Source organism: Mauremys reevesii, linkage group 1, assembly GCF_016161935.1.
Source record: "Mauremys reevesii isolate NIE-2019 linkage group 1, ASM1616193v1, whole genome shotgun sequence".
In the NCBI taxonomy this organism is placed as follows: domain Eukaryota; kingdom Metazoa; phylum Chordata; order Testudines; family Geoemydidae; genus Mauremys; species Mauremys reevesii.
In genome coordinates, this window is record NC_052623.1 from 104,798,957 (window position 1) to 104,825,440 (window position 26,484).

Sequence of the window (26,484 nt, forward strand, 5' to 3'; positions counted from 1 at the left end):
GGAGCTGGCTGGATATTTGTCAAAAAATGTATCTGATGCCATTTCTGGTGTCTGTCAAATATATTATTGTTTGGCTGTGTTTTTCCCTTCCAATTCTGATTATTTTCCAGCTCCAATAACAAGTGAAGCTGTAAATTAATTATTTTAATTTTTGTCAGAGATCTGCAGTTGTATAACTGAGATCCAAATACCTAAACAACCCCAGAGAGTAGGTCAATGACCCAAATTATAAAACCAGACCCCATTTCTAGAACAGAGCAATTAAAAAAAAATCTTAATTTCTGTGGTTACGATATCATTAAGCTGGTTATCTAGTCTTCATACTACACTCTCAGATACATAACCTGTAGGGTAAGAATTTTTTTTTAAAATCCAGATAAATGAGTTGCTATATTTAATAAATATCTTATAACTTGTATGTACTTTTATCATAGTGTTATGTATGTACACTTACCTAGTCATCTTAAAAAGAAAAGCACATAAAAATGTATTAGATAACTTTTAGGATGCCAATTCTGTATGCTATTAGGACTCACTGTTTTGGAACAGATATTCATTGAATCTTACTACTTTTATAGAAGCTGGGAGTCTGACCGTCAACTGAATTAGAAAATCAGGTACATTGTATAGTGCACACTGCTGTCAATGAAAGATGTTCAGATGATGGAAACAAAATAATTTAATTGCAGATTTCAAACAAACAGTAAATACAAACAGTGCAGTGGTATGAACAAAATTTTCATTTCTTATCAATGGTGAAATGCTGCTCAGTGTGAAATTCACATTGAATTATGAAAAATGCACAACTATATTGGGACTTCCCTAAGTTATTTACATTTGAATCTTCCCCCCAACCCCGAACATGTAGGTTTGGCAGCCCTTAAATTCTTCAGAGAAAAAAAATGTACATTTTCTTTTCAAAAGTGATTACATATTGTGAAATTTCATTAAATCACAAAAAAATATCAAATTTTGATATTGTTATGTTGTGATTTAGGTGTCAAGTTTCAGGCTTTTAGTTTGATACAAGACTAAGAAATAAGGAACCTGTGTAGCAACTGAAAAAAGGTATTTCCATTATTACACTAGAAATTTGTTTTCTTATAGAAAGGACATTGATTATTTAAATTGGAAAATACAACAGTACAGAACATGTAACAGTTATAGTGTGAAAACTTCAAGTGCGCTTATTGAAAGGTTTTGAACAATCATTTCCCCTCCATTTAGCTTGCTCTTGCTCTGACCTCATTTTCTTTAAATGTGTAGCTTTAAACATAAATATGTAGCTTTTCAAAGCTCATGTTCTCAGGGAGACATAATCCAGTCACCTCTAAATGTCTGTGCATAACTTATTAATGGGAGTTCTGCACATTCACAGAGACAACTATACCCAAAAGCTGCTACTGCCTCTCTTTAAATAACCAAAATATCAGGCAGAGTTCTAAAATATATTGATACAGCATAAACCAACTTTGAAGTAAAACAAGTTTTGAAATCACATCTTATATTTTATGGTTGTAACCGTTAAAGTTGTGCAGAGATTGAAATACCTAATGTGTCATTTGAACATTTGCCAACGCTAGTCTTTGACTGGTGATCACAAGCTTGTTGGTGTTATTTATATATAAATTAACACAGACCTGAAGTCTCTTATAGTAATAAATGTCTTACAGATGTGGGTACTTCAGAGTCAATGAAAGATAAAAGGAAATCAAGCTTCATTATGTCTCGCATTTATGTACAGTACTTTGTACAGCTAACAAAGTAGAAAATCAATGTTGTTTAGATTGAATAGATACTTGGTATCATTTGAACAAACTAGCAAACAAAGATATAAATACCGTATCTTACCTATGATATTTCAGGCAGCCACATTCCTAGACTGGAAAATGATTCTCTGTAAGGCCATAAATTGCCAGATATCTGCGTGTCATGTAATATTTTATGTATTTTATTTTACTTTGTGATTTTGTTTGTTTGCCTTTTAAGTTTGTAAACTAAAAGCATAGACGTGATTCCAATTTCTAGTAAGACAAACTTTTAAACATTTCCACAACAGGTTTGTTTTTTAATTTTCAGCTACTGGATTAATATAGCCTTTAAAAAAAAAGTTTTAAAATTCTCTGGCAAAGTTAGGGCCTGGGATTAAGTAAAATATAAATTATCAAAGCAAAACTGTGCTATAAGCCATATAGTATTTACTAAGACTGCTCCAAATGTAATGGATATCTATTTTCTTTCCCATTTTTTGTTCTTTGTGTGTGTGTGTGTGGCTTGAACATCTATTTTCCCATACTGATGAAACCAGTGATACGAGTCTCAGTACATCTTCTATGCAGCTTATACCCTTGCTATAAAAATAAGACTTGAAGATAAATATTATTGTTCCATGTATGTGAAAATACTGTCTGCCTAAATTGTAAAAGTAAAAAGAGGTGTGAGGGAGTGAAAAATATTTCCCATCTAATTCACATATATTAATTATGTTACTGCTTCCAGGTCTTGGGCAAACAGTAATTACAGAAAGAGAAAGCTGGTTAGATAAGTGGGGAGTTTGATACTGACACATACACAGTTCTCCATTCTTGTGATAAAAAGGGCACCATCTGAAAAGTGCTGAGTACTACTTCTGAGCACTCTCAGCAGTTTGCAGGATTGTGGCCACTTTATATAACATCTTCTCGGGTTTCAGACATCAACTTGCTATTCACTGTCTTGCTTGTATCAATGATTTAGCAAAGGGAAAGGATTACTGGAAGGAGAAAGGGTCAAGCTCTCTTTCAGAGGCATGGAGCTGGAGATTTAATCATGTCTCTGGCTTGGTCTTTTTGATGCACTGCCCTCCTCCTTCCTGGAATGGCGACTCACTTTACATCTAAATTATATTTCATACTATAGTCTGGGGATGAATAAAGCTAAGTTGAATATTTCTATGACTAGGCTCTAGAACAAAGATTTTATTACATTTAAAAAAATAAATCATACCATTTGCATTAGACATCCTGAAAAAAATCTTGAAATGTATTGCACAGATCACGAATTTATCCAAAGAGGCATTTAAACAACACCATAATAGCTTTACTGTGTCTAATTTTCCTACTTTTTCTAACCTGAATGGAGTTGAATATTTCTACTTTGTACCATAGAAGAGATGGCTCAGCAAGACACACCTTTAATGCATGGGCCAAACTCTCTGTCTACTAGATTGACTGCTATAACATTACAGCAGCAGAGAATTTGTCCCTCTGTGTGTAAACAGTTATGAGCTTTACAAGATTCTTTCAGGTAAATACATTGCGAAAGAAGGTCCTTTTATTCTTTTGTGGGTTATTTTTGTTATACAAATCATATGGATGAAAAAATGACAATACATAAACATGTTGATTTGAGCGTTGCTTGAAGAAGCAAAAGAGGTGTTAAGTGAGCTAGAAAGCACTTGTGATCTTTCTGTAGAAGCTACTATAGTTTTTCATAAACACGATCAAGCTGGTAAGGGTTCATGTGCATCTAGATAACACTTTTTAATAGTGCTTTGTTCAATTTGTAAATAACTACCGAGAACTGGATTTTGTGTGTATGTATGCGTGACTGATATTTTGATAAAATTGTTGCTGAAATAAAAATGAACTTTTTGTTTTAGAGGGAAAATGAAAAGATAATGCTCATCTGCATTATTAACATACCTGTGCATTAGTGAGATAGTGAAGAGATTGGGATTTCTTTTTTGGATCACTGTGCAAACCAGGCTCACTGGGATTAAATAAAAAGAAAGGAAGGAGCAATACAAAGCACAGCATGCAAAAATTCTGGCATACTGTAGAGTCGCATACATTGCTGTACATGGAAATACAAAACACAAAATCTGTAAATATAAATTAATTCATCAGGTTTACTATACAGTACTTTAGTAGTAACAGACAGTTGAAAATAGTTTTCACTTAACAGCAAAATTAATTTTAGAGGGAACAAAATGGTGAAGTCTTATCCTGGAAAACAGCAGGAGAGGTAATATATCAAGGAGCTAAAATTCTCTTTGGCATGGTAAAGGGGGAGAATTGAGTTTGCCAACCTATCTACATGGTTTCACTATATTGTGGCCAGTGCAATGGTATTTTGCACATTCTGTTTGTTAGATAAAGTTGTTTTGTTTTTCAATATGCCTTCATATAAATATTTTATTCAATATGTTGCCTCTGTGTATACAACAAATGATAATAAACACAAACTGTACAATGCAAACAAACTCTTTGCATATATGTATGTAAATTTAGTAATACATACCAACAGTTCTTGATACGCATAGCCTACTACATGCAGTTCATCATTGCCATCCTCTTCCCATGCAACAGATGAGACAAGAGACAAAATTAAAGGCGTAACCAAAGCACAAATAACAAAGACCCCTGTGCTCTACGTTTAAACAGACTTTAGAAGAAATTGTTTTAAGACATCCATTCACAGGATTAAACACCCTTACAGACAAACCATGTAAACAAAAATAAAACTGGTGATACATTTACGGTACATACTAGTCATTTACAAAAATAAATTCAGCCTTAATTGTAACTAGTCAGCTGGTTGGCAGAGAAATAGCTGCCTGAGATGTAGGGTTTAATGTTGAAAATGGTAATGTATATGGCCTTGGGACACCAGTCCCAGAGAACTGAAATTTAAAGGACCAGCTTGTGCTCTCTACATCCTCAGTGCATACCTCAGGCAGTTCTATGGCACTGTCTCACCCTCCAGACCCTGCAGAGCCACCTCTGTGCAGCCCAGGGTCCAAGTTGGGCAGGCTGGAGACTGAGTGGGACAGGGCAAGAATGCACATCGGCTCCCTCACCAGCCCTGTGAACATTAGACACAAAAGATAACGCAGCTTCTCTGCACAACTCCCTTCCCAATCCCAAGAGGCGCTACAGCAGAAGTGAGGGGGGCGGGGAGGTCAGTGAGGCTCCAATGCCAGGACACTACCAGAGAGACAGGGCAGAGCTCTACGTTGGTAGTCCTGGCCTCCTACTGATGCACCAGGGGGAGGCTTCATAGCTTTTTTTGTTAGGGAGGCAGGGGGCACACAAGTCCCACCCGTCCTAGTGGGATGAGATGGGAGGCTCACCACAAGGGGTATCTCATGGAGATTTTCTCTTTTAAAGCCACTAGGTGAGGGGATGGTCTGGGCCAAAAGTTACTTTATGCACATTTTGTCACAGCATTGAAGTAGCTTTGTCTTTGTTTAAATGCATAAATACTTACAAAACAAACTTCACTTGATATGCTTCACTCGGCTCTTTAAAAAGACCCAAACTTTGTCTGTTTTACACGGTATATAAACAAGGAACCCTAAACTGTCAAGACCCACAGCAGCATTACATCAACCTACTTGAACAATATGCTGTTACTTATTAAAACGGAACCCCCATATGAAAACTGTATAAGCATGAAGAGTTAATCGGTATGCAGCTAAACAGGCCAGGAATTTGAAACAACTGGTGGCCAGTCACAGAGCTCTGTGTAGTGCCATGAGAAAATTATTTTTTTTCAGTAAATACAATTGCTCAAAAGGGAAGGATGAAGTTTGTCCCCCTTAAACATGACAATAACAGCAAGAGGCCAATAGAGGGTTGTCACACACAGTTTGCCAAAACTCAGGTACAGTTTGGTCCTTGTCGCCCTTTCTGAGAAGCAAATGCCTATTAAGCACACACAGAATAGCCTTATTTCAGTCTTTTGAAAGTATGCAACTAAATATTTGAAACTCATTACCTACAGTATTTAACACTATAATGGCATCTTTGTTGTATTGTCTAAAGCTTATTACCCATTTTATTTTTTTCTCAATTGGTTTCATGACAGTTAACTGACACCAGTGAAGCATCACCAGTATTTCTCATGAAGCAATTGAACATGATCCAAGGACTCAATCTCATAATGGGTTTGCTTTCCTCTAGTTTCATGTAGTAGAATGTATAGCATACAGAAAGCAAGGCAAGGCACCGTTTATCTAGCAGTTTGGTGGGAATAGCCTAAAAAGGTGGGTTAGAGGTATGTACTGGGTTATGGGGTGAAATACATAGGCCTGGACTCTGCATGCTGAGTTAAAAAAAAATTAAATGTTTTCTAATAGACCCAGTTTTAAAAAAAAATGAATACCAAAAATATTAAAGTATAATTTATAACTACCCTTAACACATCATCCTTGCCCGTGCTTTGCTGGGTGGAGAACAACCAAAATAATGATGGCATTCAATTCAGTTAATTAAAAACAGGAAAAGGTTAGATCTGAACTGGATTTAGGTAGCACAATTCTTGTTAGTCTTAATTACTGTTTTTCAAAGAATGAGGATTAGGAGGTGAAAAATGAGCCTTAATTCAGGCCTACAAGGCCTACATAGTTCTTTGGACCCACTTTCCCAAAAATGAGTGGGTCTGGCTCGCTGGGCAAGGCAAATGTTACCATTACCAGTAAGCCTGTGATATGTATAAAACACACACACAAAAAGAAACTATAGGGGGATGTCAAACACTAGTCTCAAAAAACTTCCTACTGGTCGTGTTTGACACTTTTCCCACCACAGTAATGCCAGCCTCAGGAGCATGGTATCTGTTACTAAAGTGTATTCACATTTATCCATATTCTAAGTCAGAGACAATGACCCTAGTCTTCATAGATTTAATTCATAATAGTAGGTTTTTGAAGGCTTCCTGATTCCCTGATTGCTTTCAGAACTAAGCCACCTGCAACATTTAAATTGTAGAGAAACACAATCCCTGCAAAAGGTCACAGACAGTGGAGCAAGCAGCCTTGTAAAAAAAAGGGGAGAAGAGAAATCCATAATAGCACAGGTTTACAGCATCTAACTAGAAATTACTTGATATTATCTGTGTGCTACAAAATAGAACTTAAACACATGGATTTCGCTGAATCTGGACTCAAAAAGGGATTATGGGTAACTGTCAGCAGGCAAGGTATCAAGTGTACTTGTGAAGTATGTCATTCACATGAAGTGTCACAGTCACAGAAAAGATATTAAAAAGGCATTCCATATCAGGTAGGGCATTCCATGGTCTGAGTTTAGCTGGTTATCCAGGTGTCTTCTTGTTGTGGGAGGAGCTACATATTGAGATTTATCCACTTGCAACAATTTAGTTCAGAAACAGCAAAGAGCAAGTATTCACTTGCCTCAAGCTGATCCACAGACACCGAAGTAGCAGAGTCCGGCAAGGATAAATTGCTCAACTGTACTCAGGGCTCAATAAGTCACAACACCTGTGAGGATCTGGCTATGTCGTCTTACTCTTGTTAACTGGTTTGCCTCCATTCATTATTGCAGATGCACTTGTGCTTTTGCTTGGAGTTACCCCAGCCTTTGGCACTGTTTCTCCAACATCATGCAAGGATGGTTCGCGATACATGGCAACTAAAGGAAGAAGGGAAAAAAACATCAGTAGGATTCATTTTCATAGATTCCAAGGCCAGAAGGGCCCTCTGTGACCTATTGTATAATACAGGCCATAGAACTTACCCCAAATAATTTTTTGAGCATATTTTTATATCACCCTTATGAGAACAAGAGTTTTAATAGTCTCTCTCTTCCTCTTTGTGTGAAGGAGATTAGCTACTTTGAAAGGGACTGTCTGTCTATTTTAAGCCACTAATATTTTTTTGCACGCAGTCCAAGTATCTCTCTTTCTCCATCACCTCTGACTTACATGCACAATAGGAAATTGTCCCTTTGTTTTTAAATGGATAATGTGACTTGTTTATAGAAGCTTCAGAAATGAAAAGCAATTGTTCTATCTCAATTTGTACAATATGGAAGAATGAGCTGTGCAGCAAAACCCCTCAGGCTTTGCACAGTCTTATTACAAAATAGTTCAATAGTCAAAACTGAGTTTTCTGCTTACATTTTAAGGATTCTTGATATTTACTGGTGTACATCATTAAGTTATTTCTTTATCAAATGCCACAAGGATCTTATTTTAAGCGTCAAAAACTAGAATGACGATATTAGAATCAAGAACTTTAACTTTCATAAAGGAAAATCATCTAATCAATCATTATTTAATTTTTCAAATTCCTCTCACAGCCTGGTTAATAGGTGGCATTTATTTCCCCCCATAAATGGCTCACTGATGTATTCACAAAAATACATTTTATAGAGTGTTCATATAAAATTAAAACATGATGAGATTAGACAAAACTTGGGGTTTATTCATCTCTACTGGTGAGGTGTTTAGGATGGCTCCAGACAGCACACAAAACAGCCACTGTTCAGCTAGTATTCGTTTCTTTCTTTTTTCCTAAGATGTCTTGTAATACGTGGCCAAGAAACATTCCATAGTCACTGATCTTTGCTGGAATTTTGAAATGCATAAAACTCTAAAACTAAATTATTAACTGAATTTATGGAAGAATTAAGAATAGCACACTGGGATTCACTAGGGTCCTAACAATTTTAAATCGCTTGAGGAAAATAAACGCGTTCAGTTACAAAGTACCTGCACTGAGCTGCCTTCATGATGAACACTGTTAGATAATTCAATTTCATTTTCCACATCACTGAATCAGGTAATATTTTACTTACACATAACTTCGGGGTAGCATTTATTTATATCACAGCAATGTTAAAAAAGAGATGTCAAGCAGTCAAAAGACTTAATCACACAAAAGATCTTGAAGAAACCATGTGAGAGAACAATCCCTTCTTCCCTGGACTAATTAAAATAGGAGGCAATAGCATCAAAGCACTGACCTTGATCTTCAATGTACAGATGTTTCATAATAGATATGAAAGGCCCATAACATCATTAACTAATCAAGTACTTAACTTGTTCTAACATTTGCAATGACATAATCTAAATCTTTTTATGGCTTTTGAAAGTTTGAAATTAAATTTCTTCTCTAGAGATGGGGATGATCTATGTCTTTAGAGTGCACACCCATAATTGTTTTTAGGACACTTCTGTTTGCTGATTAATTAGGAACAGGATGAAATACCAATGTGACCCACAAAAATATGAAGTTAAGCACCAGTTGATAACAATATAAAGTAAAAGAATTACATAGTATAGCTGTTGTCTTTGATGACTCTTTTGGACAACATAAAATAAGTTGTTTCTAAGCCTTACCTAAACTCTTTTGCTAAAGAGTCTGACCATACAAATATTAATTACGCTAGTGGGGAAAAAACACATCTTCCCTAAGCTGTATGTGCTGTGATTGCTTTTTAAAAATATTCTGGCATTTTTCCCAATAAAAGTCTAAAAATACATAACTTTAAGTTCATATATAGGGGCTAACACATATAGTGCAAGTCTTGTTGAAACACTGGGAAAGTTTTAAAGACCACTTGAACTGTGAAGTATAGGGAAAAAAAACAACAAATCAGCGTAAACTAAGATGTGATATTAAAGCCAGTCACCTAGGCCTGTTAGATTTTCATTACATAAAGAGAGTCCTAACCCATTTAACACATGATTTAGATTTGAAATTCCTCAAAACCTTCCACACCTTGTAATTCTCAGATAATTGTAATGTTAAAAAACATGACACTGCTGACAAAATCATTACTCAGAAAAGTGTGGGGCTTCTTTTAAGATGTTAACTAATGAGACACTTTTCAGCATTACTGAGGCGATGAGCAGCAATCTGGATCAAAGTGAATGAGATCTGGAGTGCAAATAGGACAAAACGACAAAAAAAGCCCAGGTGAAAAAGTCTTGTAGAATGAATAGGACAAATAGACAATTCTATATTCAAGCCAAAAAATTAACACATTTTGCCAGATTATGCAACATCATTTTAATATACAAGGTTAGCATGACTAAAGATATTATTTGTTGTTCCCCTTTCCTAACCTAGCAGAATAGCTGACATACATAAAGGTGCACAATACATCAGCTGACTCAATAGCGCAGTTTGATTTAGTCTATAATAAGACCTTTGAGTTTTGTGTTAAGATGCTCTTAAATTGGAATGCTGACATTTCCTCTATGCCATTCATAACTCCAATTTCCTTAAGTATACATTATTGTTCAGAGCCACTCATGCTGGTTCATGAAAGAAATATTTTCTCACTGCAATAATGACACCAACTTTTTGCTTCTTTCAGAAGAATATTTTAAAAAGCAGCACAATACTTTTTAAAGAAAGGTTTTCTTCTAATAAAATAACCTCTCAATCCCATGAAAGAGCATTTTACATATGCCCTTTCTCGGACACACTGTGGTGCAGGGCTGGCTCTAGGTTTTTTCCGCCCCAAGCAAAACAATTTTTGGCTGCCCCTCACCCCAGCCTTGGGCTCCCCGCCCCCACAGGTGCCCTCCCCCACCCGTATCCCCTGCTGCCCCAGCCCTGGGCTCCCCCGCCCCCTAACATGATCTCCTCATTCACCACAGCAATCCCCGTTTACACTTGCAGTGGGGATCAAACCATTCCTCCTATTTCACTTTAGTATAAATCTCCCCCCCCCCCGTCTCCCGCAACCCCATCTTTAGTGCTCCAAATGCACATGGAAGGCATAGGGACTAACCCTCACACCTTGAAAGGGATGGGGAATCTAGTAAAGAGGGTTCAGGCAGAGGAGCAGGTGTGGGGGTGCTTGGGGGCTCTACACTGGCAGAGCAGCGGGGTGTGATGTACTCGCGGAGGAGGGTGGAGGAGGAGAGGGGGTATCAGGAGGGTTGCGGGAGAAGAGGTGCAGGGGAAGGGGGAGGTGCGGGAGGAGAGGGCTGGGGGAGGGCACGAGGGGAGAGGTGCAGATGAAGGGACAGTACAAGGGGAAGGAGTGCGGCGAAGGAGCGATGGGGGGAGGTACAAGTGAAGAGGCTGCGAGCGGGATGGGGGGGTGCAAGGGCTGAGAGGGGCAGGCGCTGACAGCTGCTTCCCCAGCCCCGTGCAGGCAGAGCCGAGAGGATGGACACTGACCCCAAGGTACCCGAGCCGCGGGGGTCCCCCAGCAGGGCAGTATCCCCGGCTGCCACGCTCAGAGCCAGCCTCTGCCTCTCCCCACCCCTGGCACTGTGGGGCTGAGGCAGGGGAGCTGCAAGCAGCGTGAGGCTGAGGCAGGGGAGGTGAGTGGCGGGCTGGGTCCGGGGGCAGGAGGGGGCAGCTCCCTGGCAGCTTGTGCTGCCCAGCCACTCGCCCCATCAGCACACGAGCCAGGATCTGGCCCCCTGCCCAGCCCGGCAGCGCCCTGCACAGCCCACTTGGGCGGGGAAACGCTGTGCCACCCTGGGGAGACTCAGAGCAGCAGCGGTGGCAGCAGCAGGACCCTGCCTCCCTCCCTGCATCCCGGGCCCCGCTTCCCTCCCTCCCCGGCTCCTCACACACTCTGGGAGCCCCTCTCGCCACCGCAGCCCAGGCTCAGCTCCAGGGGATGATGCTCTGGCTCTCCAGTGGCAGGGCTCTGGCCAAGGCTGGCTCCCGGCTTTTTCCAGTCCCAAGCAAAAAAAAAAAAAAAAAAAAGGAGGCCGGAGTGCTGTCCCTTGGAAAGTGCCAACCCAAGCACATGCTTGGAGCGCTGGTGCCTAGAGCCAGCCCTGCTCTGGTGAAGCACAAAACACTCATGAATCCTAGCAATTGCCATATGGAATGGCCAGTGGGTGTGTGCCAAGTGCATTCTGAAGTGATACGATAGGACCCATTCCCCCTTCTTTTGTGGTATCACCATCTTAAAGGAAGAGATGTTTTAAAATTTCAGCATATCTGGCTGTGATGGCCCAAAGCTCACCTTCCAATGGCTTGGGTAGAAAATGAGCTGCTGGTTTTGTTTTCTTCACTCTGTTTCCTTTCATGACCTGCCCTTCCTTATTAAGCCCCAGGAACCAGGCCCTACCCGACTCTTGTTGTCTGTAGAGCATAGATGAGTAGATTACATAATAATTTTCATAAACGGACTCCTTAAACTTGCACTCCGGTGTAAAAAGTTCCTGTGGGAGAAAGGGTAAAAATTAGAGCATATCCCAAAAGAGCCATGGCTGGTGGTGAGAGTTTTTCCTTATTTTTCCCTCCAATAACACACTGGGGTTAGTATGGGAGGTGGTTGTGCAACTGAGCCCTTTAATTCTAATAGTTGTGGTGTCCATAGTCAATAAATAATGGTTTACAGGCTATGAAAAGTCTTATCTGTTAGGCATGCGACTAACATCCTTCTATCACTAACATTTCTTTCCCAGCCATTTACAGAGTGGTACATTTGTACCAGCATGTAGAAACGATAAACGCAGGAGTCCAGGCTTCAATCAAGCCATTCCAAGAATTTACAAGGTAGCTGTTTGTGATGCCCTCCCTGCTTCTTCCAGCGATTCCAAGTCACAGACAAGGAGAAGCAAAGGCAAAACAAAAGACAGGTTGAAATGCAAGAGGAAATGACTTTTAAACACTATTAAACACATTCAACATACTATTTGTATCAACGTAGTAATTTTTCTAGGCTGCTGGAACAACAAAGGAAGATAGTCAGGAAGGCCCAATGGAAGTTAGGAGCCAAAATACCTTTGAGGATCTGGGCTGAAGTGCCTACATAACCCTGCCAATCACTTTCTTGAATATGCATGCTGTTTCCTTTGTTTAAATAAATAACACGACCCCACACACTGCCTCCCTCCCCAATATCCTGCGTCCCTATAAACCTAAACCACCAGAAAACACTACCATTTGTTTTCTGTATTACAAACCAGTACATGTATCTTTGCCACCTGTTGCTCTCCTTCACCTAGGAAGAAAAAGGACAATGCTTTTGCTTCATGAAAAAGGGATCTGAACCAGGCTTGGCTGAAAAATGCTGAAGAGACCTTTGAGTGAGGGGTCTTTTTTTTTTCTTTCCTTTTTTGTTGTTGTTTTGTTTTTAGGCATGAGGTTAATCTTTTAAGCTTAGGCTTTAGAAAGCATGTTATGATTTTGTTCTATATGTAACCACTTGTTTCCAATATTATTACTCATTATTACTTGAATAGCTATTCTTTGATAATAAATGTAGTCTTGTTCTCACTATCAATATATCTCAGTATGTTAGTGTAGTGTTAAGCAAAGTGCTGGTCTCGAGTTGAATTTTGCACACTGGTGTATACCCTTCCTTTGTGAATAGCAGCCTGGTAATTCTGTGAGTGGTCAGTGGATAAGGGGCTGGACACTGCAGGGAATTCCCTGAGTATTCGGGGGTTGGTGTGTGCCTGTTGATACCTGTACAGACAGAGAGAGGCCTGTGGGGGGCTGGAAGGCAGTACTTGTGCTGCCAGAGGCTGGTGGTTTCAGGCATGCTAAGGACCAGTAGTATTGAGGTGCCTCACAACACTGGGCACCCCTAGGGAGTGTCACACATTCCTAACTAGGCTTTCAGGTATTACGGTGATTGACAACTTTGTAACTAAATAGAAAGAACAGGAATACTTGTGGCACCTTAGAGACTAACAAATTTATTAGAGCATAAGCTTTCGTGGGCTACAGCCCACTTCATCGGATGCATAGAATGGAACATATAGTAAGGAAATATATATACACATACAGAGAACATGAAAAGGTGGGAATTGCCCTACCAACTCTAAGAGGCTAATTAATTAAGAGAAAAAACTTTTGTAGTGATAATCAAGATGGCCCATTACAGACAGCTTGACAAGAAGGTGTGAGGATACTTAACATGGGGAAATAGATTCAATAAATTTGTTAGTCTCTAAGGTGCCACAAGTACTCCTGTTCTTTTTGCGGATACAGACTAACACGGCTGCTATTCTGAAACTAAATAGAAACTGCAAACTGCTTGGATTCAGGAGACCTGCATTCTATTCTCGACACTGACGTGACTTGCTATGTGGCCTTAGGCAAATCAGTGCCTTGTTAAAGCTCTTTGAGATCTTCAGAGGAATGCAAGTGCAAAGTACAAATTGTTATTAATTTGTATTATAGCGGCACATAGATGCCCTGGCCCCATGGTGCTAGGCACTGTATGCTCACGCATAACAAAGATACAGGCTCTGCCCTGAAGAGCTTGCTTGTACTCTACATGTAAGGCTATAGCCAACAGACAGTTTAAAGAAATTGCGGGGGCGGGGGAGGAGCACAAAGAAACAATGAGAAGATGCTGGTCAGCATGAAAAGTAGCAGTCAGAGAAAAATCACCTGCCCAACCACTGCTGAGTTTTTTGTAGGCATCATGGTAGAGACGAGTTTTTGGAGGGATATGAAGGAGGGCAATGAGGCAATTTTGCAGCCCCTCCCAGGCATAAGGTCTGGCACAGGAGAAAATGTTAATGTCTTTATTGACATTTTTTTACAATGGGCAATCAAGCCAGGCATCTTTTGTGGAGTGAAGATGGGTTTGACATCTTGATACCGTATAAGAGATTATAAGTATAATGGCAAATAGACTGAGAAGGCCCTTAACAATGAAGACAAGTAGCTTGTATCTGATGCAGTGAATAAAGTGGAGTCAGTGGAGAGACACAAAGGGGGGTGGGGGTGACATGGTCAAAGTGGTGAGCCAGGAAAAGATCTTTCCACTAGCATTTGAGCAGATATAAGTGGACCAGGATAGGATTTAGTAAGGCCAGAGATGAGGAAGTTGCAATAGTCTTTATTATAAAGAATTGGTGAACCTCCTGAAAAACGCCACCCTCACCAGCATCACCAACATCCAGTCTGGACAAAGCTTCAATCCAAGTTTTTTTTTTGCTCTCATCCAAGTTCAGAGCTTGGTTATTCAGGGGGAAAGTAAAAACCATCTGGGCTCAAATGAAAGAGAAATCTAAAGCTACATGCTAAGGGCATCATTGCTCAAATTGTCTCACTATCTCCCCTGGTGGTATCCTGAACATTAAACCAGAGGTGAGAGAATACATAGGACTCCACAGAAGAGAATGCTTGGTACAATGAAGTATTGCGGTACATCTGTAAAAGAAAAGGGACAAATCATTCAATAGGATTCTCATCTATCTCAGTGAGGTTCACTGACACCTCAACTGCTGGAAGGGTCATAGGCCTAATTCAGTAGTCCATCCCTAATCAGGAAAGCACTTAAGTACTTTCCTGAGCTGATGCCTAACAGCATGAAGACACAACTTCCGAACAAGGAATCATGAACAAGTTAGATAGGCAGAACTTCCATTCTGTGCCCAAAGCTGTCAGCTGGACTGTAAGATATTGAAGCAATAGGAAGATTCCCATAGGTTCAGAATTGCCTTGCTGCTTCTCAATGACTTAAAGACTTCACCCAAAAAGAGAAGGTTAGAGACAAAGCAATAACTGGTGAAACTGCCAACATTCAGAGCTTACGTCTTCAAGCAAGAGCCTAACTACCACTCCTTTCAGAGAAGCTGGCACCCTGGACTCCAATAGGGAATTGATCAGTCATCAGCAATGGACCCAGTACTTCCCTACTGGATTTTATTAGTCAGAGAAAATTACAGATAATCCAATGGTTGTTCTATTGGTCAGGAGATTCTGAGTTAAACTACATAAGTAATCTGCCACATGGATATTGAAATTGCTTAAGATAACAAGCACTGGTGTCTATTTGGACAAATAATAATAAAACTTATTTCTTATATAATGTTTTTCATCAGTAGATTTCAAAAAGCTTCACAATCATTAACGCATTTATCCTCACAACAGCCCTGTGAGGTAGGGAAGCATTACTATCCCCATTGTACAGATGGGCAACTGAAGCACAGACTGGCTAAATGACCTGCCCAAAGTCACACACAGGAAGTCCATGGCAGAGCAGGGAATTGAAACCAGGCCTCTTATGTCCTAGATCAGTGCCTTAACCACTGGACAATCTTCCCCTCCCTTGGGACAAAAGCCCAGGAAACTAAGACAGGAAGTGCCAGGTCTAGAAGGGGTGTCAGGATATACATTTAAACCACTGTCTTCTGTTAATTTTTATTCTTTTAAAAAGACCTGATGACATAAATATCACTATTTAAAGTACATAAGAGCTGCCATACTGGGTTAGACCATAGTCTATGTTGCCCAGTCTCCAACAGTGGCGCATACCAGAGCTTCAGGGGAAGTGTACATAACAGGGCAATTATGGACTGATCCATCCGGCTTCTGGTAGTCAGAGGTGTAGGGGTGCCCCAAGCTTGGGGTTGCATCTCTGATCATCCTGGCTAATAGCCATTGACGGACCTGTCCTCCATGAATTTATCCAGTTCTTTTTTGACCCAGTTGTACATTGGTCAAGGCAATGAGTTCCACTGGTTCAGGGGCGGCTCTACAAATTTGGCCGCCCCAAGCAATCATGCCCGGGAGGCGCCCCCGAGCCGCGGACCTCCTGCGGGCATGACTGCAGAGGGTCCGCTGGTCGCGCGGCTCAGCTGGACCTCCCGCAGCTGCGGGCGGTTCGCTGGTCCGGCGGCTCCGGTTGAGCTGCCGCAGTCATGCCTGCGGCAGGTCCGGTCATCCCCGGGCTCCGGTAGACCTCCCGCAGGCATGACTGCGGCAGGTCCGCCGGCCCAGCCTGCCGCCCCCCTGGGAAAGGGCCGCCCCAGGCGGGTGCTTGCCCCGCTGGGCTCTAGAGCCGCCCCTGCACTGGTTAGTTCTGTGTTGTGTGCAAAAAGTACATCCTCTTGTTTGTATTAAACCAGCTGCCTATTAATTTCATTGGGTGACCGTTGGTTTTTTTTTTTATATTGGTATTCACTTTTTCCACACCATTCATGATTTTATAGACCTCTGTGATAGCCCCCACTTAGTCATCTCTTTTCTAAGATGAACAGTCCTAATCTTTTTAGTCTCTCCTCATATAGAAGCCATTCCATATCCTAGGTAATCTTTGGTGCCCTTCTCTGAACCTTTTCCAGTGCCACTATATCCTTTTTGACATGGGGAGAACAGAAGTGCACACAGTATTCAAGGTGTGGGCACACCACGGATTTACATAGGGGCATTATGAAATTTTCTGTGTTATTTTCTATCCCTTTCCTAATAGTTCCTAACATATTGTTAGCCTTTTTGACTGCTGCTACGCATTGAGTGGATATTTTCAGAGAACTATCCACAGTGACTCCAAGATCTCTTTCTTGTGAGGGATCAGCTAATTTGGAACCCATTATTGTATATGTATAGTTGGGATTATTCTTTCCAATGTGCATTACTTTGCACTTATCAGCATTGAATTTCATCTATCATTTTGTTGCCTAGTCACTCAGTTCTGTGAGATCCCCCCATAACTCCTTGGAGTCTGCTTTGGACTTAACTACCTTGAATAATTTTGTATTATCTGCAATTTTTTCCACTTCATTGTTCACCCCATTTTCCAGCTCATTAATGAATATGTTGAACAGCACAGGTCCCATTACAGACTCTTTGGGGATCCCACTGTTAATTCCATCTCTGTTATGACAACTGAACACTTACTACCCTTTGTTTCTTATCTTTCTATTAGTTACTGATCCATGAGAGGACCTTCCCTCTTATCTCATAGCTACTCACTTTTCTTAAGAGACTTTAATGAAAGACTTCGTCAAAGGCTTTTTGAAAATCCAAGTACACTATATTAACTGGCTGACCCTTAGATAGCTACATCCTTGTTAATTTCCTCAAAGAATTCTACTAGATTGGTGAGGCATGATTTTTCCTTTAAAAAAGCCATGATTGACTCTCCCCCAACAAATCATGACTTCCCCCCAACAAAGAACAGAATGATCAGACACACAGTTTCTACCAATTTGTCAGGCACTGAAGTTAGGTTTGCCAACCTGTAATGGCCAGGATGTCATCTGGAGCCCATTTTAAAAATCAGCATTACATTAGCTACCTTCCAGTCATCCGGCACAGAGGCTGATTTCAGTGATAGGTTACATACTACAGTTATTAGCTCTTGAATTTCATATCAGAAATTTGTAGTCTAAGGAAATATAACTATCAACTAAATTTAGACAAAATAAATGTATTGTAAATCAATTCTCTTATTAGGCTAGGATTATAACTATCAGTGATGTGAATGCAACAAAGAATCCTGTGGCACCTTATAGACTAACAGACGTTCTGCAGCATGAGCTTTCGTGGGTGAATACCCACTTCTTCAGATGCAAGACATCTTGCAAGTGATGTGAATGTGATTCTTTTGTTCATGTACATTTATCTGTTCCTGAAATAAGGTCATGTATAACAAAGACACAACCTACATATGACAGAAACTGGCAAAGATTATTGGAAAGATTCCCCTGTATTAAAGATGGTATTGATTGCGACCTGAATTTGCCTTCACCCTGTCTCCAGATTGAAACAGAATATATAGCCACTTAGCTTACAAAAACTATCCTGTTTCATAATAAAAAAGGGCTACTTTGTGTGCAACAGCCAGCAGTCATGCTGATGATCATATTAAAATATGATAGCTAGATTAGATTGAATGGTGTTTTATGGGAAAGGCAACGCATGTATTCACCACTTCCACAAACTTACTGTTTGCAAGACCAAACAAGGATGCCAACTGCGAACCTATTTGAAAAAAGTGGAACAAGTGGGGAAAACTTCATACATACACACAAAAAATTTCACACCGTCCATATATAGACTGTATCATCACATCACAAGTGATACATACACAGGGCAATGTTTATTTTGTTCTTCCATTTTTCTGATCAGCACCAAGCACTCAAAATCATCAATGAGTGATTGTGTGTCATGTAAGCAATTACCATTACACATGACCCTCATTGTAAAACTCTATAAGACTCTGGTGTAGGACTCTGATATATTCATAGGCTATCCAGTTTGACTTCCAAATAAATTAGCCCTGATTAGATAAATGATACCTTCAGTTCCTAAGACAGTATCCACTATTATGCATGGCTATGATTCTATGATGTGAGAGAACATGAAAGGCTTGGGGAAGCAGCTTTGAAAAGACAAGTAATGTTTGAGGGTAGAACTCACAATTCTGCCTGCCTGGCATTCATATGCCGTATCTACAGCAACAAAATTTCATAAGAATTGCGGGAAAAGTGGCGACTGTCTTGAGGAATGGAAGAAAAATAAAGTTTAAAAATATTAGAGATGGATCAGATTTGCAAAGTTTGGATGTCAATCTGAACTGTCACAGGTTTTTGGCTTGCACGCATGTCTAACTAAAAAAAAAAAAATGCAGTCAGAATCTTCGTCATTCACCTGAGGTATCCTGTCTCCTTCTGAGACCACAAAAAAAAAAGGTCATCACCTAGTTTTTTCCAGGACTTTAGCTGTTGCAGAGAGAAATCATTTTAAAGTTGCAGTGTAAACACCAACCAGAACATCTCTTGACTCATTTATATGATCTGACTAAGGATTTCTGGTCTGAGTGAGACTGACACATAGCCTATGGGTATGTCTACACTGCAATGTAAACATGTCACAAGGTACCTCTGTTGCCACCCAGTGAACCTTGTTACCCAGGGTTCTTTTAACCCAAAGCTCTCAGTAACTCTTACTCTGTGTGAGGTGGTATCAGGAAATAAATCAAGGGAGACACGGCCGTCCGACCGATGGCACAAACAGGACAACACGAGAGTGCTTTCACTTAAAGCTAAACTTTACTTAGTCTCAAGCACTTACACACGTCCACAACAGGTTAGTAAAACACCCTCAACCCTCGATAATTACCGAAGCTGAGTGTGGCTTCTGAGTGGCACTGTGACAGGCTTCAGCTGGCCAGGCTTCTGTCTGCTGGTGGGGATCCGAAGATGCATCCAGAGGGAATGCCCCTGAAGAGCCCCTCCTGATAAGTCCAAATACCTCAAACTTTTCCCCCTTATTTATACATTAGTAATACAATGACATATCCCTTAAAGAAAACTTGCTAAGCAAGCAGGGTTAAAAGATCAGACACCTTATGATTGCCAATTAACCAGAGATTTTTTTTTTCAGAGTGTCCATGCCTTTGGGCCCTGAAAAAAATTCCCGGGGGCACATATAAACAAACTTCTTGTTTTTCTAAAATATATTCATCAGCAATTTTAACCCTCTTAGCAGGAAGGGCGTGGGGTCAAGCTGCCCTGTCTGTGGCACCCAAAACCCCCTCCCCTCCTGTGTAGTTACACTGAGGCCGCTGCATGACCAATTTACAACCTGTTGACTTAGCTACTTTTAGCAGTAAGCAAGAATGGTTCAGTATGGCCTGCTAACTTGACTACTGTTAGTAACACACAATAGTGGTTTAGGCACTTTACTGGTTTGCCAAAATCTCCCCGAACAAACCTCACTGCCCGACTAGTTCAGATAGATTCACAGTCACAAACACACACCGGGCTGTTTCTCTCTCTCTCTCACACCAAAGTGTGTATTTATTCCTCTTTTACATAGTAATACCCTGCAATGCTGGCTTACAGCAAGGGTAGGCTTCCCTGCAGCCATCACTTCCCAGCCCAGGCTTACCCTCTGAGCCTCCTTCTGAGTCTCTCCTTTGCTGTCCCTTGCTTCCTGTTTCCTGCCCTTATAGTCTTCCCAATTACCCATTCTGGTCTGATCACCGATCTACAAGCACACTGCCAGAGAGCCTCCTTGTGTTTGCAGTGGTGAGTGAACCAACCAAGCCTTTTGCAAAGTGAGCTGCTTCCTGGTAACATACAGGGTGAGCAGTAAAGTTTCCCACAGGGCACCACTGTCCTAGGGCTAGAGTGGGACTCTGCGATGTGGTTACTTTGACTCAGATCTCCGCACTGCAGTGTGGATGCCAGAGTCCTAGGTTTGAGCACAGTTCAGAAAATTCTTAACATAGGGTTAGAATGCAGCGTAGATGTTCAAGCCTAGGATTCCTAACATGGGTCATCTGACTCAAGTCCCAGTAACCCTGGGCTTACATTGCAGTGCAGACATACCATAAGACAACAATAACAGGGCTTGTGTGCATTATAGGCAATGTTTCCTTGTGCTATAGGGAAGAGATTTTTCACAGAAAACTGTAAGCAAACTGGTCTGTCTCACTCGATCACTTCTACTCAGGCAACCACGCTTCATCAGCTTGTAGATAACACCATGTTCTATGTTTGCAAAGGTCAGTGTCAAGGAAAAATAGGTCAGCAGCACTAAGTTCACAGGCCAAAAGGAAAGAAAGAAAATATCTTCAGGAAAAAGTCACTAAGAGGAGGAGAAGGAAATCTTATTCAGGGTACATCTACCCTGCAAATCCAAAACAAAAAAACATGCAGCAGGGAGTCTCAGAGTCCTGGTGTCAGACTCATAGACTTTAAGGTGAGACGGCTCACACAACAGGGCTAAAAATATCAGTGTAGACATTCAGGCCTGGGCTGGAGCCCAGGCGCCGAGATCACCCTCCTCGCTGGATGTCAGAGCCTGGGCTCCAGCCCGAGTGGGATTGTCTACCCTACTAGTTTTTGCTCCATAGCGGAAGCCTGGCAAGCCCAAGTCCGTTGACGCAGGCTCTGAGACTCGCTCCCGCAGGTTTTGTTTTTCTGTAGACTTACCATTACCCAGCTGTTTAACAGTTCTAACTACAGTTAAGCCAAGTTGTACAAATTTAAATTAAACTCAGGTGTGGAGTTAGCTCTTCCAAGCAACAGCAGAATCTGTTACACCAGTGTTTCCCAAACTTGAGACGCCGCTTGTGTAGGGAAAGCCCCTGGTGGGCCGGGCTGGTTTGTTTACCTGCCGTGTTCGCAGGCCCGGCCGGTCAAGGCTCCCACTGGTTCGCTGCTCCAGGCCAATGGGAGCTGCTGGAAGCAGCGGCCAGTAAGTCTCTTGGCCCACACCACTTCCAGCAGCTCCCAATGACTATAGGAATTACAAAACATTAAAGGGAGCCATTTCTCAGCCGTTCTTACTCTGCACCATTAATGGGATTTCAGAGCCTACTCATCTGTGTCACATTATAATTTCTGTGGGCTGAGGAAAATTGCACCTCAATTTTGCAACGGAATTACCTTTAAATTACTATTAGCCACTGCTGGGCGACATGGCATAGTGTAGTGGATTACGTGAAAGTATGCACGTGGAGCCAAAGTATGCATATAGAGCAGGGACTATGGCACCGGGGGACAGGAGGTGTTGAAAAATATGGCCCAGCTGGAGCAACCCTCACCACCAGCACACTCCTAGGGTGACCGTATTTCCCAAAGGGAAAATGGGACACTATATGGTGCTGGTCCGAGCCGCTCACCCAATCCCTCCACCCTCCCCTGTGTGTGGGTCTGGCCAAATCCCTGCCCCCCTTTTCCACCCCTCGCACATGGGGCTGGCCCATGTCCTGCCTCCCCTCCAACCTGTAGGAGGAGAAGCAGCAGGCAAAGCAGGGACTTTTGCACATTCATGGCATGCTCTACAGTTCTGATTGGACTTTCTCTGCCCCGGGCTGTTTGCTCCAGCCAGACCCGCCAACTGGGGTGCAAAGGGGGCAATTGCCCAGGGGTCCGGGCAATTTAAAACAGTCCAGGGGGCCCCGGCCGCTGCCGCGGCCACAGAAGTGGTGGTGGGGAGCCCCGGGCCCTTTTAAATTGCCTGGGCGGGCCGCAGGGCTCCTAGGCGCATGAGACCACTCCGGGCCCCGTGCTTTGGGGGGCCCCGAGGGCCAGCGCGATTGGCCAGAGCGGGAGGTCCCGGAAGTGACAGATTTGTCACTTCTGCCCTGGGCCCCACCCCTCCAGGAACAGCCTTGGCCCTGGGGCCTGGAATTTCTGTCAGTGGGCCTGGCTCCAGCCCTCCCCCTTTCCCAAATTACTCCATCTCAGCTTCATTCTACATCTTTCCCCATGTCACCTTCCTTCATGCTTAGCCAATTCCCTTCTAAGCAATACAATCCCTCCCCCCGCACAAACACACCCTTAAAAAATATGGAACTAAGACTATGTCTATACTACAAATTACTTTGGGATAACTTACGTCGCTCAGGGGGTGTGAATAATCCACACCGCCGAGCGACATAAATTACACTGACCTGCGTGCCGGTGTGGACAGAACTATTATCAGCAGGCAGCTTCTCCTGCTGACATAGCTACTGCCTCTTGCAGAGGTGGGAGTTATTAAGCTGACTGGAGAGCTCACTTCCGTCGGCTTAGAGCATCTTAACCAGAGATGCTGCAGCAGCACAGCTGCATCTGTGCAGCTGTGTCGCTGTAGCTGCTGTAGCATAGACAGCCTACCATGCTATTTGCTGCCATTACATTGCTCATTCTGCTTGTGTTCTATCCCTTTCTCCATCCTGTGTCTGTCTTGTCTGTTTAGACCAGAGGTGGGCAAACTACAGCCCATGGGACCGTTCTGCCCGGCCCTTGAGCTCCCAGCCGGGAGGCCAGCCCCCAGCCCCTCCCCTGTTGTCCCCACTCCCCCACAGCCTGAGCTCGCTGTGCCTCCAGTGTTCTGGGTGACAGGGCTGCGAGCTCCTGCCGGGCAGCGCAGTGGCGTGGCTGGCTCCGTCCGGGCAGCATGGCTTCCAGCCCTCGTGCTCTGAGCGGCTTGGGAAGAGGGCGAGGAGCGGGAGGGTTGGGTAAGGGGCAGGAAGTCCCAGGGGGGCCTGTCAGGGAACAGAGGGTGGTTGGATAGGTGTGGGAGTCCTGGTGGGCCTGTCAGGGGGCAGGATTGTGGATAGAGGTTGGGGTATTCCGGGGACAGGGAGCGGGGTTGGATAGGGGTGGAGTCCTGGGGGGGGCAGTTAGGAGTGGGAGGTCCTGGGAGGGGGCGGTCAGGGGACAAGGAGAAGGAGGGGTTGGATGGGTCAGAGGTTCTGAGGGGGGTAGTCAGGGGGTGGGAAGTGGGAGGGGACAGATAGGGGGTGGAGGCCAGGCTGTTTGGGGAGGCACAGGCTTACCTACCTGGCCCTCCATACAGTTTCAGAAAAGTTTGCCCACCCCTGGTTTAGACTGTAAACTTTTTGGGGGCAGAAATCATTATTTCTCTGTGTTTCTCCAGTGTCTGGTGCAGCGGGGCCCCCACTCCTGGTTAGCCTGCAAGCACAACCACAATAAACATGATTAACAAATAATATTTATTTGCAGGCTACAGTAAGGAGCTTTGCTAATCTAGCAAGCCTTAAGCATAAACAGTAGGCCAACTTCAGAGGCATTTTGCAAGGTGGTGTAAATTAGACACTCATAGCCCTACTTATACCCACTAAGTGAAATGTAAATTTATGTAAGAGTCTACGTTCATATCATTTACAAGATGAGGAGCTAGAAGAAGGTGTAAGAATATGCAAGTTCATTTAAGGAGTGGCCTACTTTAATTTACATATTCTTACCTTTGTTAGTTACTTTTCTTGCTACATCCCTCCTTCTGGCTCATCAGTGCCTAAATTACGCTAGCTTAAGAGTTAACACACACTCAGTAGATATGAATCAAGATGTGTCTAAGGGTACGTCCAGACTACCCGCCGTATCGGCAGGTAGTGATCGATTTATCGGGACCGATATATCGCGTCTCATCTAGACGCGATATATCGATCCCCAAACGCGCTCCCTGTCGACTCCAGAACTCCACCGGAGCAAGCAGTGGTAGTGGAGTCGACAGGGGAGCCGCAGACGTTGATCCCGCGCTGTGAGGACGGGAGGTAAGTCGGAATAAGATACTTCAACTTCAGCTACGGTATTCCTACATCGACACCCAACCCCCAGTGTAGACCAGTCACTGGCAAAAGAATCCTTCTGCCAATATAGCTTACGTCATTCAGGGATGTGCTGGCAAAATAACTCCTTTTGTTGACATAAGCTGCATCTCTACTAGAGATTTGCTATCATACCTATACTGTCATAGCTATGCTGGCAAAGAATCTCTATGGCAAGCCCAAAGATTGGTGTAATGTACTTATTTGGTTGGCTGGGAAAAGGTGTACATTATATTAGTGTAGGATCCCTTGTGACTCATTTTAGTTTGACCCAGTGTACCTAATCAGACAAGCGGCTGATGGCAAATAGTTATTGTAACTAATTAATTGATTTTTCTTTATTTCCAGGACAAGTAGGTGACTGAGCTCACTGACTCTGAGGTAAGGGAATGCCAGCTACTTTCTAGCATTTCACATTTCAGAAGAAATCCAGGCATTCCCTGGGTCTCTCTGCCTAATCTTTGGCTGCTGATAGTGAAGAGCTCTTATGGATATTGGACACATCTCCCCCACTTCCTGTGACACACTGTCCATTGGCATCTCCAGGGCATTCTTTGGACCAGAGGCCAAGTCCCTAGATTGTCCACCATGCTTGGGGCCAGCTGAGCTCAGGAAAGCAAGCAATGCACCCTTTCCCCATGAGGCAACTGTATGCTGGATGACCGTTCCCTCCTCCTGAACTGGAGAAAACATGTACCCTTGAGAAGACCAGCTTTTGCCCTTTAAAACCTTTAGCACCATGTGAGGTAACTCTTCCTTTGCCAGCTTCCTCACCTGAGCTCAGACCCCTGTCAGGTGACTTCATTGTCAAGATGTCCCCACTAAACCAGTTCTTCTGACCAGTTTTGACTAAATGTCCACTAACTGGGTACTTAAGAATCAACTGCCTTATACTGTTATTCTTTTGCCACCAGCTTTGGAATTCTCAATCCAGTATGGAGGTAAAAAGAGCACAGAGGAGGCAGAAGGCTACACATTCAAAATGGAGTTTTCAGCCTGACACAGACACATAGTGTTCATGAGTTCACACAGAAATCAATAAATTGTACAGACATATACCCCATTCATCAAAGATACTCATTAACTGTCCTAGATAGCAGCATATTGATCTTGGAGCAGTTTGATTCTATTTGCTAGCAACCTAAACCTAATGATAAGAAATGTACAATCCGGTGACTTTAATTCTTTTAATCTACATCTGAGGAATGGTGACTATATAAGGAAAGATGGTGATTTCTGTTCTCTCTCTCTCTCTCTCTTTGTTTTAAATCTATATCACTTTAATACCAGGATCTCTAAATAAATCCTATTGCTTTTCAGCAGAATTCAATATACAACACTGCATGCAATACATTTTTGCAAACAGGCTTAGCTGTGGTGAGTGCATTTCAAAGAAAGCAATGAAGTTTTGTATGCGATTAATTCTCGTGTTGCCTGGCAATGAATTTACATCACATATATCCCTGAGAAATGGACGAGAAAACAAGTTTCATGTATGTCAACCTGACATTAAAACAGTACATTAACTGTGGACTTGAGAGGTTGATTTCAAAGATTAACTGAGCCAGAAAATATATCACTATAGAACTGTATGCGTAAAATTCTTGTAGGTATAGAATGAGTGTTAAAGAGAAGCCACTGTTTCTAGTTCTGCACAGAGGGGTAAATCCAGCCCCCTCTTCTTCAGTGGCAGAGGAAACACAAGTACAAATCGATATGTACCCCATATTGACATGTAGTCAAGGAAAGCTGTGCAAACACTTGGCTGCAGGGAGACAGTTTTTGCCTATTAAAATTGCCTGATGATGTTATATAAAATATAAAAATGAGGCGAAAATTGCAAATATTTGGATTTAAAAATCCATTGAAAATACAAATCTTAACCAGATTAGCCAAAGTTGAGAACAATTTTGCACTGCCATGAGAAATGTATGCACCAAGAATGCTGCCCACAGAC

The 26,484-nt window shown here is 42.3% G+C and overlaps 1 protein-coding gene across 3 annotated transcripts in view; it reads right to left on the reverse strand.

Moving 5' to 3' along the window:
- The window catches only part of FGF14 (fibroblast growth factor 14), a 684,378-nt gene that overhangs the window by 37,142 nt on the left and 620,752 nt on the right, over positions 1–26,484 (reverse strand). Inside the window, exons 4-6 of one of the 3 annotated variants that reach the window (XM_039528332.1) lie at positions 11,730–11,928; positions 7,293–7,415; positions 4,282–4,334 (exon numbers count right to left, since the gene is read on the reverse strand). In XM_039528332.1, coding sequence (XP_039384266.1) covers positions 4,282–4,334; positions 7,293–7,415; positions 11,730–11,928 — 375 coding nt within the window. Of the gene's footprint in view, positions 1–620; positions 7,416–11,729; positions 11,929–26,484 lie in introns of those variants that run through there. The other 2 variants (XM_039528326.1, XM_039528342.1) reach the window with 2 other exon arrangements.